Genomic DNA, 17,100 nt, shown 5'->3' on the forward strand with positions numbered 1-17,100 from the left:
TTGGCGTGACACGCACGAGATGTGACTGATCAATAAGGGCTCGGACACATGCCCTGTTTTGTTCCCTCAAATCCATTGTCATCTATGCAGATACGCAGAAGTTGCGCTAAAAGCAAGGGTGACGCAATTGTGGCGCGTAAGTGTTCCCAAGCACCTTTTTTTCAGGGCACAACAACCGTACCCCAGCTCGTGAGCTCATGTTTACGACATGGGAAGTCATGTACACGAAGTCTTGAACTCAGAGCCCTCTGAAAATTTCCACTTACAAGGTCGTAAATATGGACTCTTCTTGTGAACACTGTAAACACGACCCCATCTGAACGCAGCAATAAACAAAGTTCAACTTTTTGAATGCAGCAACGTACGCCGCATGTCATGTGACAAGGAACAATGAACACAGCTGGCAGATATCTTTTCTTTCTTCTATAAATATCAGCCTGTGGTAAATATAGAGGAGAAGATGATCATTTAGTGCAGAGTGACGCAGAGCTTTACATCTGTCCCACGGACAATATTTTAATACACACTTGAAAAACAACGCCTGGAAGAAGATCCGCTCCAAACTTGGGATACTGGTAAGTAGGCTATGACGTGGTGATGTTTATGGTCATGGTCGCTTAGCAACGTCAGGCACAACCTGCCTCTGCAGCCTTAAAAGCTGCCACAAGATTAGCACCCAGCACTCGACCTCATGTATTCCAGGCAGTAGATGACGCAGCATGTGTCCCAGCCTTAAATACAGTTTCTAGTCACTCAGCATTTCCACCATCAGGTACATTTCTAGGGCGGCACAGTGGTGCAGTGGTTAGCACTAGTTCAAATCCGGCTTCCGCCCACAGTCCAAACACATGCAGGTTAATTGGTGACTCTAAATTGCCCGCAGGTGTGAAGATGAGTGTGAATGGTTGTCTGTCTCCATGTGTCAGCCCTGTGATAGTCTGGTGACCTGTCCACAACAATCCTTGGTACATAATTTGCTATATTTAATACTGTATCAGATCAGCACTTGGTAGAAATCATGAGTTTAGACCTATCAGGTATCAGGAGAGAAAAAGCCTGGTCATCCCCGATTACTGCGAACCTCTGTTGGGGATCTAAAAGTCAAAATGAATAAAGTTCTCCTATAAAAAAGGTCGACCGTTGGTGTTTGGAGGAACTGTGACTTGAGCTCACCTTGACCCACTGGTCAGGGGTGACGCCGCTCAGAGTGATGGTTGTCTCGGGTCTGTCCAGCAGAACCTTGAGCTTGGTGCATTTGGGGTCCTCGCTGGTACAAATACTAATGGGAACCATCCAGCTGGGGCAATCCTCACCTGTTCAGCATACAAGGAGGAGCCAATGAGAAGCTACGACCACAAGGTATCAGTCACAAGAGAGAAGATAATCCTTTATTAATATCTGGCGGTGAAATTAAGGCTTTGCAGCAGCAGGGGGACAAAATTAAGTCAACACAGAGAAAGTAAAAAACAAGAAGTCTATAAAACTAAAATAAGAATAGAAGTAAAAATAACCTTTACAAAAGCAATTCAAGACAAAGTTACAAGGTAAAGGTGACAAGTGCTGTGAAGTGAAGTTAAATTTCAGGCGTAATAAATTATCAAAAGGGGGAATGTGATAAGGAAATATGTCCAGATGTGGGACTGGGACTGAAATACACTGTAGTACAATACAATATAATATACAGTATAACATAAAGATATTAATATATTAACCCTGTTTGTTTTTCTGCAAATGGTTTGAGTAAACTCACCATTGTGTGGTCCGCTGGCACAGAACTTCTTCTGAGATATCTTGAGGATGCGGTCATCACCTTGCTAAAAATAACATCATGGTTAGTGGTGCGTGTGAGAATCAACAAACAGGGTACAAATTTAGAGCCACACAAACACTTTGTCACTGCTGCTGGTGAATTTCATTGTTCAACCAGCAGTGCAGTGAACAAAATGTCTTCTATTGATTTAAAGCACTCAAGCAACTTGTGCCCAGTGAAGCCCACCTGCTCCTGGTCCACTACTATTATAGGAAAGCCCATCTGCTTGGTCCACGAGCTCATCACTGCAGCGATGGGTTTTCCACTGGCCTGTTCCAGACAGTCCCATAGGTCCTCTGTGGAAGACAGCCGGGAGCCAGAGGATTAGGAAACCGGGAAATCGATTTACACAGCCCTTTCATCCCGAGGCAAATATTTCCTGCATGTTCTTACCTGTCGAAGCATTTTTATGTTGGAACTTCAAAAGATAGGCGTTCATTCCTTTCCTAAAGTCCTGCAAATGAACAGTAAGAGGTGAACCCTAATGAACAACATGTTGTAAGAATGGAAACAACACGACAAGTGCTGGAAAACAAACCTCGTCTCCTGTGTAGTTGTGCAACATGCGGATCACAGATGCTCCTTTGCTGTAGGAGATGGCGTCAAAAATTTCATCTACCTCTGATGGATGGCCCACGTTCACCTGTAGCAAAAACACAAACGCTTAAATCAGCTGTGAGGAGTCTGATGCCAATGTGATCATTCTGGTAAAATAATCTGAATTAAAAGGAAACACAGCCTGTGAATGTCATTTTAGAGGGCTTTAATTTCCACATCAGAATGTCCTGATATTACCGGAGTGTCGGAGTATCTTTATCACTATGTTTAACAAATTATTCACACAATTGAAAATCAGTTTTTCTGAGAAACAGTTAGCATTCATTTTATCTATATTTTAATATCTATTCATTTTGTTTTATTTATTTACGTATCTTTTACTTATTATTAACAGACAGACTGACTTGAATGAATGTCAAATTTGCATTCACATTCACCAGAAGTTTGCCTTTATTTTGAAGTCAGTTCTTACACACTCTTATCGTAAAAAAAGTGTAAATTATAATTATATATTATAAATGTATTTATTTTACAACCAGGCTTCAATTAGCCTTCTAAACCATACATTTAAAAAAGAGCAAACTTTCTGTTGCTGTTGTTACACAGGTTAGACTCAGTGCTGAAGGACCGTCTCCGAGCCGCTCTCCTTCCTCCTCTCAGTTCAACGCCTGCCCCGTTTAGCATGAACGTTAGCCACGTGCGTGCGTGTGTGTGTGTGTGTGTGTGGGGTTGGACGCTTACCAACTGGCCCCCTATACGGAGCTCACACTCCAGCTGTGGTAGTTTCATAATAGACACACTGAGGGGAGTAATACGCTGTGCTCAGCTCTATAATAAAATGTGATCTTACCCACTGTAAATAGTCAAAGAAAAGAAAGTCATGTTTACATCTGGGAGGCTGGGTGATGATTACTATTAACCCTAACCCACCTTTTTCAAAGTGCAGGCTGGTTTGACTGTTGTGTTCTGAAGATAGACCCTCTCCAGGATCTTTACACATTTTTAACCAGTGTGAACTCAGGATAATAATGTCATTAACGTGGTGGGCATGGTCAGTCAGTTTGGGGTCTCTGTGTGTGTGTGTGTGTGTGTGTGTGTGTGTGAGAGAGAGACAGAGGAAAAGTGAGTCTCCCGCCTGGAAACACAGCCTGCTTTGCTAAAGCCACACGCCGCCTGTTAATTCCAGCTTGTTATTGGCTTTATTTCGAACCTGTTCCTGTTTAAGTCTGCACCCAAAATTTGTTGCTAAGCTTCCAATTTCTTTTACCAATGACTGCTGATTTCTTCTATCTGTATTCAACTGCTGCTCAGAGGGATCTTTGTCTCTTTCATTTGTCAGTCTGGTTGAACCATTGTGCAGCGGTTTGTTCTCAATGCACAAAGTAAACCCTTTATACAAAATATCATCTCTGTGTAAAGAGGACTCTCTGCAACCTAAAAGCATCAAAGACCGTTAAAAATACAGAGTAGTCCTCTCAGCTGTCTGACAGGACACAATCAAGCTTTTGTGGCAGATTACAAACAAACCCACACATCACACATTCATTAAATAAGATTACTGCCAAAATAATCCATAATCAGTGGGATGTCCATTTTTCCAACATCATAACATTACAAACTCCCTGTTTGGTGGGCGACAGCTGTAAGCAAGAGACCATGTGTCCTTGTGGAGCGATCAATCATCATCATAATCACTACTTGCACTTGCCGTAAGTCAAAACATTCTGCCCATCAGAGTAAACAAGCTGGCAGCTTTCGGTTTTATAAATCCCTCCACAGCTCACCTCTATGGGATGGCTGCTGTCCAGTGCGTCCAGGTCCAGAGCGCGGGTGTAGTCGGCTGAGACAAACTGGGTCCAGATGTCGTACTCTGGGAAGCAGTGGTCCACACACAGATACTCGATCCAGGATGCAAATCCCTCATTAAGCCACAGATGGGTCCACCATTCCTGTATATACACAAGACGACACTGTGTTCTACAAGTCTTTTTAAATATGATCTCCTACGTTACAATAACTAACAGTAACAATGACTGAGTGATTGTTGGGATACAATCACACTAATTACAGCACCCTCTGACGGATGATTAATTTAAATTGTTGACGAGATTAAAACACATTTACGTCGACACAAAGCAGGTGCTCCTGATGCAAATCAATGTGTCAATTTCCAACAAAAGATTTTTAACTATTCTGCCCCACCAAATACTTTTTTAGGAGTTCGTCCCCCCCTTTTTTTGTGGACATTCTTGTATTACGTCAGTAGTACTGCCCAGACAATTACCATCTTACCTGAACTTCTTAGAATTCATGTGTCTTGTTAAACTATGGTGTCAAAAATTCAGTTGACAAGACAAAATTCTGAGGTGTTTTACACCCCATCTAGAAAACACAAAGATGTCTGCATTTCATTTTAAAAAGACTGACTGATTACGTGACAAACTGATGTTTAAAGATGCTCTTATTTCCACCGACAGCAAGTTAACACGAGAACAGAATTCAAAATATTGTCACGAATTCAGTTTTTCAGATACAATTCTGAGTTTACCATCTTACTTCTACCATGACTGAAAATTTGTATTTATTTTTTCATGAATGTTGGAGATTTATTTCCTGAGAATTTACAGTTGCTGTTCACATTTACACTAAAACAGTTTGAGGCACTGGGGGCTTGATTTCTAATATTACAAAAATCTGGCTGGATCGTTTGTGAATACAGTCTGAAGATGATGAGTAGCGAGTTTTGTGTCAACAGTTTGGTTTTACAGGGCGCCCACTAGCTCACCTGGTAGAGCAGACGCCACATATACAAAGGCTGTGGGTTTGCTTCCAACCAACGGCCCTTTGCTGCATGTCATCCCCCTTCTCTCTCCCCCTTTCATGCTATGTCTGTCCTATCAATTAAGGCAAAAAACCCAAAAATCTCTTACAGTTTTTTCTGAAAACAGAATGATGGATCACATAATACAGCCTGGGTCATAGCATACGTAAAATTCTGCTCAACTGAGGCTAAACTTGGGTGAAAGTTGCAAAGTGGTAGCACGTATTGCTGATTGGTTAGAAATTTTCTAAGTTTTAAATGGTTGAAATGATTACTGTGGCACCACCTTCAGGAGTATTAGCCCCAAAAAGTGAGGGTGGGACGCAGAAGAAGAAGAAAATTGGCAAAGATATGAGGTTTCAGCCCTTAGGTTCTCACTTCCCTACACCCACAGCAGCAGACTGAGTAGTTTCTCCATTTTAAGAGTTTTGTTATTATGATCACTAATATTTCCAAAGCTGCTCACAGGGTGTATGTGTATAAAGGTGCCATATAAAGTTACATTCAGTTACAAATAGCTGATGGAAGATTATGGCTCATTACCATGGTGACCAAGTTTCCGAACCACTGGTGGGCGAGTTCATGTCCGACCACTAGCGCCACCCACTGCCTGGAGGACGAGCAGGAGTTCTTCGGGTCGATTAGCAGTGCTGTCTCCCTGGAAAAACAACAGAGTGGAAGTTAACAGCTGAAGGTCGACACTTCCTCCGAACACCAGCAGGTGTTTCCCTCCATCAGCCATCCAGAGTCCACATCGGCTGCTGGGCTGTTTATTAGGAACACCTGCAGGCAGGTGGCTGTGAGATGGTAGATGAATGGAGCCTGCTGCCGTATGCTCATCACATGCCATCTGAATACCAAACAGGTGGCAGCACATCCAACTGATCACGAAGCAATTAAAAAGCCATCAGTGCTGTCAACCAAAAAGACACAAACGCAACACAAACTTTCTCCAAAAGAAAGAAAAAACTGCTGATTTCTCAGTGAGACACAGAGCTGCAGAACTACAGCTCAGGGCTACAACATGTCTTTTTCTCACTCATTTACTACTTGATTATTTTCACAATTAATCAAGAAGGTAGGGGAAAATGCTAATCTCAATTTCCCAGAGCCCAAAGAAACATTTTCCAATTGCTTGTTTTTTTTTTTTGGTTTTTTTTTAAAGATTATTTTTATTGGCTTTTTGCCTTTATTGACAGGACAGAGGGTGAAATGGGGAGACAGAGAAAGTGGGGACTGACATGCAGCAAAGGGCCGCGAGCCAGATTTGAACCCGCGGCCGCTGCGGCGAGGCAGTGGCTCTATACATGGGGTGCCGGCACTATCCACTACGCTACCGACGCCCCGCCAATTGCTTGTTTTGTCTGATCAACAGTCCCAAACCCAAAAAGCAGAAAATCTCATATTTGAGCTGTTGAATGTTTGGCATTTTTGCTTGAAAAACAACCTTAACAATAAATAATTGATAGAAACTGTCGTCCATTCATTTTGACTCTCCTACAGTTGAAGGGGCTCTATACAAAGGGAGTGTGACTTCATTCTTACGCCACTATATCTTTACAGAGCAAGTAGTGGTTATCTACTATAATAATAATTATCCGAGTGTTGTATACAGAACTTTAAAAAGAGTGTTGTCAAATCGGGCCTCAAATTGTTTTGCAAGACTTTATAATCTTGATTTAAGGTTCAGACTTATCTTATGTGATTACCGCATCAAAGATTAATATCTTGACTATCTTCATCAACAGAGGACATTGAACAATTGCAATAAAAAAAGTTTTTGAACTAAAAAAAAATCAGTCGTTTCGAGAGCAGCTCAAGCTTACCTGTAAGTAACAAGGCCCCAGTTTTCCATGGCACCTGAGTGGGAGGAAGCAGTACGTGTTTCACTTTCAGCATTTTCAGTGGAAATGTCTCAAATTACTGAATGTAGAATGAACAGCTCCTCACCAGCAGCAAAATCAGCAATAGCTATGAGATCAATTTTAGGCAACGGATAAGGAACACTGAAGTAGTCTTTGTAGAAAGGTAAGGTCTTAGTCGCAACCTATAAAAAAGAAAAAGAAGAAACAAAAACAGGTAAAAAAAAAACATGCAACGAAACACAAAGGGTATTTAAAAATGTACAAAAAATTTGTAATAGTCTGATAAAGATAAATATAGTCTGCTCTTTTACTTTAGTCTTGGTCTTGTTCTATACAGCAAGACTACAGGGGACACAGAAGATTGTGCAGATTCAAGTATTTAGGGTCGAATCTAACGTCACCATCTACATCTCCACTCATGTTTGAAGTTTGTAGAGTTCAGCGGGCTCAGCAGTGGTTTGCTGTCTGGAGATATTGTAAAAGTCTTTTGACAACATTCTCACCTCCAGTGCAAATTTCCCTTGTTCTGCCTTCCCGACGGGCGTGTAGACGCGTACTGTTATACCATCCGATGATTGGCTCTCCACATAATCATATTCACCGATGACAAAAGCTACAAGGTACGTGGACATGATGGGCGTGGTGGCAAACTTCACCTCCACCAGGTTTTCATCCTCTGGATATGGCTTTCGATCAATGACATTCTGGAAAAAAGGGACATAAAGATAAATGGCGTGGAAACAGATTGCTGACAGAAAAGGGAATCTAATGGTTAATACTGGGGCTAAAGAAGGACATTTTATAACAGATCATCACTTAACAAAAATGTTCTCATTTAATTCCCCCTGAGTTTTCTCTTTTGTGCAAAGGCTGATGTTGTATAACACAAACGCTCCACCAGCAGCTGTAAAGGCTGAAATATTTATTAAACACCACAAGTGGGGCGTCTGGTGGAATAAACAACGTACAGAGGATTTTACCATTTCGAGAGCCATACTGGCAGTGGGAATATAAATGTCACGTTTGTCTTGTGGGTGAAGCTAGAGGGGAAGGTCATGGGGTCATTAAAATCATGACTGTTCATCCTCTGCAGAGCATGAATCTACTTGGATGACATAACGTCATTGTTCTCATCAGCTAACATGTTTGTCGTTAGCAATCACGTGACTATTATGATGCGTGAAATTCAGATGGAGCACAAATGCTCATCATGTCATTTTTCCCACAACTTGACCAAGTTGTTTGGTGTGGACACGATCATCGTTACAAATGACCTCATCCTTCAGATGCTCTAACGTTACACGGCGAGACGATGAAAGCGTACATGAGTCTAGTGGACTAAACTGTCAGTCTTGTTTTTGACCTGGTGAGTAAATGTGCTTGAGTATAACTGTCTTTTTATATTTCAACTCTGTGCGTCGATACACTGCTGTCAGGCTGATGTCACTTGGTAAAGTTAGCTATTTTTAGCTGCTATTTTCTACCTGCTAGGTCAACTGTTTCCAGAGGTCAGGTGAAACGGCATTAAAAATCTGGGTCGTGGCTAAAAACATGTACAAGCTGTCACAGCACATTGTAATTCCGTCCAACTCCCGACGTGTTTAACTTTGAAGTTTATGTGTGACATTAGCTGACTCTGCTCCTCCAGAGTGAAGACAGAGGTTTTTGATCCACATCTGCTGCTGTTTCGCAGTGAAAGGTTTTGTTAAAACCCCTCTCCTATACGTTCTACTATTTTTGGGACTTAAAGTGGCCTTTGTTTTTCACAGTTTGACCTATTGGAACAGCCGTAAACAGTGCAAATCATAGGCATATGTGCAGTGTTGGTAGTCTTTGTCTCTAGCTGCCCTCCATCTGGACAGCTCACCTCTAATGTCATATGCAAAGAAGCTACTGTGGTGCTAGAAGAAAGATCAGCAGGTCACCAGAAACATCAGAAATATATGGAATCATCAATCAGGGCTGAAAGTAAAGTTTACTAAATCAGCTGGTCACCGTAGTTTCGGTCAAACATTACTCAAAAAGGAGACAATTTCCTGGGGACTATTTTTAGCAACGGATTAATCCACATTTGGTGCTCAGCAGGATGGTGTATGTGGGACTGAGTCAAAATAAACTACTGTGTGAGTGTTCATGCTAATGAATAACATGTAACCCAGTGCAACAGCGTGGCTCAGTGATGTATTTAATAGTTTTTGGACAACAATGGAGCTCTATGGCGACGAATCGCGCTTTACTTGTTAGCTGATATATTCACTGTTGGTTTTGGTCTTTTTTATGGGATTTGTGGATAGAGAGAACAATTCTTAATATCACCAGAGTAATCCTTTAGTATCAGTATTGACATTTATGACAGGCTGACCAGTAGTTTTCTTAGTAGCTGCAAGAATCTCTCACTGTATGTACCAACGTCTGAACCCTCAGGTTACAGCAAAGTATCCACCGAGTAGCATCTGTCGAGCTCAGTGCAGTATTGTTTTGCACTGGACTTTGAAAAGGTCACAGTAGACTTGCTGAGAAAATAAATTTCAGCAGGTATGTGAACACAAAAGGTCAAGAGCTGGACTGGCATCAATCTGTGCAGGGCTTAGTCCTGCTGGCCAAAACATTCTCCTTCTCTTCAGCCCTGGTCTGTAATTTGTCTGCTGTAATAATATATACTTTTATCTAGGGTTATTTGTCTGTAATATTCTTTTGTAATTTGTCTCCCGTAATGAGATTTTGTTGACACAACAGGGTTAGACATAAAAACAACACATTATTAAAAACTGACAGTCTGAATTCATGTCATTCATATTCAGCAAGTCATCAGAAAGACCCAAATTTAGCTTCATCATCACCACCCAGATGAACCGTGTTAGCCTGGAGGGGTGTTGTTGTTAGAAATAATCTAAGCCAGATGATGTTTTCTGATGCAATGTGGCTGCAAACGCCTTCAGTTAAAAATCACTAAGTCTGTATGACAAACACAAGACATGATTTAAGTATGGAGTATTTGTTTTACAATGACAAAAAAACCCTCATTGCACTTGTACAGTAGTCGCACTACACATGTGGTTAAACATAACATTAGCCAGAGGTAGAATATGCAGTCACTGTCTGTCCTCTGTGTGTGTGTGTGTGTGTGTGTGTGTGTGTGTGGTAGCTTACATAACACACACACACAAAAGAAACTTGGCAGCTGAAAGTGACTCAGGCGGTCTGGGGTCTGGAGTTCCTCAAAGGGAGGAGTGAACATATGACACGTACCATATTTGACAAGGCTACCCGGTCCTTGGGAACTATCAGAGCGATGTCAAAGGTGGCTTTGATAGCTGGCTCATCCCAACAGGGGAAAGCTCTGCGAGCGTCCGTGGCCTGGAGGAGGGGGCGGGGAGAGAGAGAGAGAGAGAGAAAGAGAGAGAGAGAGAGAGGACACAAAATGAGACACTGTTTTCGACCCCCATGAGTCCAGACTGGGTTCAGATCAGGCTGAGGTGGACTGCAGTTCACAGCCAGGATCAATATGCATCTTAAATCAGTCTCCGCTCGCTGTGATCACATCTCACTGGTTCACATTTGATTTTATTCCTGCTTTCTATTAATTCTTCTTCCTTTTGTGCTGTTACACCGTCGGCGCAGGCTACTTTTTAATACACCAGAGTGTGTCATAATGAGTCATGCAGGTTCAGCTGGTTTGCATAAAATCAAACACCTGACTGGACCGGCAAAACCAGAACTGAACCCAACTCTACTTATGTATCATGTGTACACACGTTACATCATCATATTTTCCCATGTGCAGAAATTATTTTGGTGGCCACCCAAAGAGATTTATGCCAACCTAAGACTTGTAATATTTTAATTATATGAATCCATTCAGAAGTCAAAGTGACACAGGCTGTCATTTTGCTGTGTGAGCAGCACCAGACTCCTTCTCTTTGTTGCTGCAGCAGGCAGCGATACAGTCCAGCATTTTATCTGCGTCGGGTCAAAACACTGTCAGCTGTTTTTCAACGCAGAAACACTGAAAGCATCAAATTCATCTGTGGCATTTGTAGCATTTCCTTTCAAATTAAAGCCCGGCGCAAATGACTTTATCTGCTCACCAGCCTTGGAGCATGGTTGAAGATCATTTTTCAGGTGGGTGCCTGACACAGCTACCATTATGCCCTACTGGTGTTACTGGTGACCAGTCACTGCCAGTCATTACAGCTACTACCTGTGTTCATTTTACACTGTCTGAGCTTTCAAGTGTGTGTGGAAACATACAACGTGGGATAGCAACCACACAGAATCTGTGATGAGGAGGTTACTCTGAATGAGATTTTTCATGTGTTACTCAGTGATGAAAGTAATCCCATTGCACATTACTTAACTGTAAGTTACTTTGTACTTTTAGCTGCTTTTTAGGTGTTTCCCCGAAACCTATCATTTTCAGATTGTTCAGAATTTGCCTGTCACACGGTGGTGTAGTGGTTAGCACCGTCACCTCATAGCAAGAGGGTTCCTGGTTTGAACCCAGCCCTTCTGTGCGGAGTTTGCATGTTCTCCCTGTGTCAGCGTGGGTTTCCTCCAGGTGCTCCAGCTTCCTCCCACAGTCAAAACACATGCAGGTTAATTGGTGACTCTAAATTGTCCGTAGGTGTGAATGTGAGTGTGAATGGTTGTCTGTCTCTATGTGTCAGCCCTGTGATAGTCTGGTGACCTGTCCAGGGTGTACCCTGCCCCTCGTGACCTTCAAGAGGATAAACGGTTACAGAAAATGAATGAATGAATGAATGAACAAAATAAAGATGTTGATCTTCGATTTTACTGATATTTTCATTGTTTCATTATTATGGAGGGCTTCATCTGACAATTTTACGTGTCTCCCAAAACCAACAAGCATGCACCCTTCAAGCAGCAAGCGGGGTCAAGTGCCCTTTTTATTCTTCTCACCTTCTGTCACTTTTTGTGTGCATAACTGAGTGTATGATTTTGTGGAGGTCAAACGACACTAACTATTTTGTTTCAAGCATATTTCTGTCTTTAGGCCATTGCCGGTGGTACTAAATTAAACTGAGCAAGACTGCTTCATAGTAATGCTGGCTTTTAGGACTTTTGCATCAATTAGATGCCATAATAGAAAAACATGCTTATCTACTGATTCAATACTATCGCCATACGTGGGTGCCTATTCAATATGTATTGCGATTTTTTTGCATTACAAGTATTGCAATCCAACATTTTGATATGTTGTGATTTTGTTTACTTTTTTTGAACACTATACCATACCACAGACACTAGACCATTTGTTACCTTCTGCTTTCTTGTTTCGGCTTTGACTTGTTTTTTAAGTGGATATGACATTACGTTGGTCATAGATTAAACCATTAAAAGCAGGAATGTTCTTTCCACCACTGCATAGACTAAAATAAAGCAGCTGAATTTAAATTGAATAGATTCAGGCATTAAACAGAAATCAATTTTTTTTTAAAAAGCAATAGTAAATCGATTATTTCCCACTAATATACACCGATCAGCCATAACATTAAAACCGCTGACAGGAGAATGCAATATTTGGCTGGGAAACCTTGGGTCCTGGCATTAATGTGGATGCCACTTGACATGCAACACCCACTTAAACACCGTTGCGGACTAAGTACACCCTCTCATGGCAAGTGTACTCCTACCCCAGCAGGACAGTGCACCATGCCACACCACAAAACTGCTCAGGAATGACCCGAGGAATATGAAAAAGAGTCCATCTGGCCTCCAAATTCCCCAGACCCCTATCTGATCGAGCATCGGTGGGACGTGCTGGCCACCCACCTTGCAACCCACAGGACTCAAAGAACCAGCCACAACGCCCTGGTGCTGGACACCACAGGACACCCCAGAGGTCCTGTATCCATGCCTCAACAGCTCAGTGGGGGCCACTTACCTAGTGAGGCATGTACACAGGACCTCCGGGGTATCGCCAGGTCCCCTAGATGCTCGATCAGATTGGTATCTGGGTGATATGGAGACCAGGTTGATGCCTTGAGCTCATTGTCATGTTATTCAGGCCATTTCTGAGCAGTTCTTTCAGTGTGGCATGGTGTATTGTCCAGCTGGGGGACCACTGTCATCAGGGAGTGACGTTGCCATGTAAGGGGGTGTATTGGTCTGTAACAGTGTCTTGGGTGGGTGGACCGCATCAAGCGGCATCCACATGAATGCCAGCAAGCCATCCCAAGCTTTCCTAGCAGAACATTGCATTGTAACAAGAAGATCAATGTTATTTACTTCACCTGCCAGAGGTTTTAATGTTTTGGCTGATAGGTGTGTGCGGTTGGCGGACATCCCAAACTTCACAGTCTGAATATGTTTTAAGGTCCATTGACACGCTGACAACTCCACTTGTGATTGTATCACTAGAAATACAATTTAGTGGTTGCAAACCCCACGGGTAACATTTTTATTTTTAAGACTTTGTTTTGGCCTTTCTGTTTCATTCCACAATGACAGAAACTGGAAGGACAGCCCAATTTTTCGGTTTTAGTTTTTGTTTCATCCTGACCCACTCTCTTTACTGTCAGTCTCTTAGTCATGCTCTAACTTGGTACCAAGGTGTGTCTGTGTTTTGGAAGGATGAAGCTCATAACAACATGCCTTAACCAAAACTTTTATGATTTGAAAAGATGCATGTGACCTCTGGATAATTTTTTCTTAACACAGATTCGCTCTAATTTTAATCTATACAGCAATCTGCATCTCCTCCATGCAGGCTGGCATCTCACAGGCGTGACCGCGACCTAAAGCCTTTATTTACATATCAAGTATGTTTTTTACGGCAATACACACGTAAATGTGAGAATAATGACCGATAAAAAGGCACTGAATAAATATATTTTTCTACATTTTGCAACGTAGATGCAGCCAAGTGCGCTTTTTCACTGCAGAGAGAAAAGATCTGTACTGTCACAGCCCTAATGTACACAGCAGGTGTATATCCTGTAGGTGACAGACGCTGTGATGAAAGCCCCCAAGTCAGTGTCTAAACTGGACTGACCTGATTTTAACTTTCCTAGAAAGACATTTAAACACAGTGTCATTTTTTAAAAGCATATGCACACACAAAATGAATTCTGAAATATTGCCTCAATACTCTGGAAAATTCAAAGGAGGACAATTCAGGAAAACTAACAAGAGTCACATGACCATCACGCCCTCCAGTGTTGCAACACAGGCAAGTAGAGGGTTAAGCAACACACATAACTTTCCCATAAGAAAACATCCCATTTCCCTGAGGCCATCCGCTTACCTCAAACTGTGTGACAGCAGCGTAGCGGATCTCTCCAGCAGCTGTTGTATATTTACTTCTATAGAATCCCTTCATTTTGTCGTTCAGCTCCCCGACGAAGTCTATCTTCAATGTCCCGGAGCCTGGAGAACACAGAGAGAGCTGCACAGTGAGTCCAGCCATGACCAAAGGGTGAAAAACATCTTACACTTCAATAGTAACAATGACAGAATAACGTTTCAAAACCAGGAACCACCAACAGCAGAGACAAGTGGAGTCCCTTCTTACCTTTCTGTAGAGCGCTAGGAAATGACAGGGTGACTTTCTCATCCTCATTTTGATAGTTGAATCCTGTGGCATTAATTTCTAAAGAGAGGAAGAAAAAGACATGAGAGCATGAGCATGCAATATTTCCTCTTCCTACTTCAGGAATATAAAATCAGGTGTAATCCAAAAATCCAGATCCTGAAATTTTATTTATGACAATGTCATTAAAAAAGAATAAAAGAATGAAAAAAGCTGACAAAGTCTGACCCTCACCTTCTCCTCCCTGTGGTGCAAAGGAAGCCGTGATGATGTCGATGTCAGCACAGTTCATCACAATCTGATTTGTGGCTTGTGTAACCTGTAAATATTGACATAAAACAACATCATTTTTCCTTTAATAATCTCTGCGCTGCCATAATTTTAACTCCCAATCTATTTGGGAGAGATAAGGTCTAAATAAAGTGACAAAATAAATAAAGCCCCAATGACATTATCACCTCAGTGTGTGGAGAAGCCAGTGTTTTGTTTGACTAGGCCAAATACATTTCTGATGGTGAATCCTGACACATCAGATAACGTAGACAGGAATGAACCTACTTACTGTGAGCTAAACCTACAGAGACTGAAGGGCAAATCTGGTCACAGATAAAGAACTAGTTGGGGTATGAAAAAACACTGTAGGACAAAGAGAAAGAAAAACAAAGAAAAGAAGATGGACTACAGGGGATCTAACTTGTGATGTGAAAACAGTGGATGTGACTACCCAACTTATTGAGGGCGGAACACAGTGGCACACTAGGACGCCATGCAGTTTTCAGAAAGGGCAGTCATAGTGACATTCACGGTTTGTGGCACTGCTGGTTGGACGCTGCTGTTGTTTAAGACACTCCGGAGGCCGACAAAGCAGCAGAGAGGGAGTAATTATGAGACATGCCAGGCAAATGGTGAAGTGCCACGTTGTTTGAGTTTCTTCTGGCCTACTGTTTTTCACCCAGGCTTTGTATGAACCGCAGGTAAACAGGGAATTACTGAACCAAACTGTGGTTGAGAATCTTCACTTCTTAGCAAACACAGGATTAAAAAAAAACCTTACAGGAGGTCTTAACTTTAAGACTTTCTGAAATGAAGATTTGGATCTAAATGATTCCCACAAAGACAGAATGTTTGAATATATTTAAAGTTGTCTGAATGTTTTATGAATCGGTTTTGTCTATGTTTGAATATGTCCTGCTTTAATTGTTTTTCAAGAGCAATAATTTGTGATCTCTCACATACATTCCTTGTGCGAGGTGTCATTTCAGTAGTGGTGCCAGTAAGATACCAGACTTTCGGGAATGATAGGAAAACCAATACTTTCTCTGTGCGATTTAACTAAACACTTGACTTTTATTGGTTTTTAGCTAAAACACTGACTCAATCAACAGAAAGAAAATCAATGGATTTGATAAGAAATTACCAGCTTTTCAAATAAGAGAACTTATCAGGGTTTGTCCTGCCATTAAACGGCTGAGGCGCAGCGCCGAAACGTTTTACGCATGTCAAAAGCATCTCGACGAGCCAACGCACGGGACGGCGGGGGTGAGAACAAGGGTGCTGTAATTTATCAATACAGTGTTAAATGTTATACTCGCCTTACAAGTGGAAAGCAGTAACATTACATAATATGACAGAAGACAGCAAATCATCAACCAGTCATTCTGTCAGAATGCTGGGTTGGAACTTGATTACTAATACACGATGATAAGCACCGATAAAACAAAGTTCATCACACTGATTAAGTGTCAAACAGCTGGGTAGTTAGCGAACAAGTATTGGAAGACTGTTGCTTAAATACTTTATGATGTAGAAGCCATGCATATATTTATATTATGTTGGTTTATTGCTTATCTCACCTACTACGTATGGTATGATGTCATGTGGGTTGTACCAGAAATAATCATTGTCTATTTATTCACTGTTCACCTGCATGACAGTTGAGAGAGAGGATGAGTTTTTTGGGTTCTCACATTTTCTGTTGAACGCAAATCTCTCAGCATCCACGTTCACCTTAGTGCATATTAAACTCATGCACTGGATTTCATTCTTGTGTATTTTCACATAGAAAGGAACAATAAATCTTTAAACGCATCTCATGAAGGGGAACTGGTGTTGACTGTTCTGTCTCAGCCTCTCAAGAAGTTGCTACACATGACATACATGACATGCAAGTGTTTTCCTGGTAGCCCATCTATCGTACACATCGCTGGCTTTGTCATTGGTTTATTCACCCTGAGCAGCGAATAAGTACATTACACAACAGTAATTGTTAGTAACATATGTCGCGTTATGCTTCGAATACACCCAATGCAACTCACCAGCCCTTACTGTTGGATCAGCTGGTTCAGCTGCGCTAGAGCAGAGAGGACTTGAAAATGAGTAGGTATGGGTGCCTGGAGGTGTGGAGTTGGGAACCGAGGGTCTAAGCCTCAACTTGGGGCCTGTGGGCCAAATCTGGCCTGTGATAGGGTGCCTTGTGGCCCGCTGACCATTTTCT

At 41.9% G+C, this 17,100-nt stretch overlaps 1 protein-coding gene across 1 annotated transcript in view; it reads right to left on the reverse strand.

Moving 5' to 3' along the window:
* The window catches only part of npepps (aminopeptidase puromycin sensitive), a 33,087-nt gene that overhangs the window by 13,647 nt on the left and 2,340 nt on the right, over positions 1 to 17,100 (reverse strand). Inside the window, exons 2-15 of the mRNA XM_049571018.1 lie at positions 14,841 to 14,925; positions 14,589 to 14,666; positions 14,322 to 14,443; positions 10,304 to 10,411; positions 7,558 to 7,758; positions 7,140 to 7,236; positions 7,016 to 7,049; positions 5,733 to 5,847; positions 4,153 to 4,317; positions 2,349 to 2,453; positions 2,204 to 2,264; positions 1,997 to 2,106; positions 1,751 to 1,814; positions 1,174 to 1,313 (exon numbers count right to left, since the gene is read on the reverse strand). Coding sequence (XP_049426975.1) covers positions 1,174 to 1,313; positions 1,751 to 1,814; positions 1,997 to 2,106; positions 2,204 to 2,264; positions 2,349 to 2,453; positions 4,153 to 4,317; positions 5,733 to 5,847; positions 7,016 to 7,049; positions 7,140 to 7,236; positions 7,558 to 7,758; positions 10,304 to 10,411; positions 14,322 to 14,443; positions 14,589 to 14,666; positions 14,841 to 14,925 — 1,485 coding nt within the window. The remainder of the gene's footprint in view (positions 1 to 1,173; positions 1,314 to 1,750; positions 1,815 to 1,996; positions 2,107 to 2,203; positions 2,265 to 2,348; positions 2,454 to 4,152; positions 4,318 to 5,732; positions 5,848 to 7,015; positions 7,050 to 7,139; positions 7,237 to 7,557; positions 7,759 to 10,303; positions 10,412 to 14,321; positions 14,444 to 14,588; positions 14,667 to 14,840; positions 14,926 to 17,100) is intronic.

Source organism: Epinephelus fuscoguttatus, linkage group LG3 (genome assembly GCF_011397635.1).
Source record: "Epinephelus fuscoguttatus linkage group LG3, E.fuscoguttatus.final_Chr_v1".
Classification (NCBI taxonomy): domain Eukaryota; kingdom Metazoa; phylum Chordata; class Actinopteri; order Perciformes; family Serranidae; genus Epinephelus; species Epinephelus fuscoguttatus.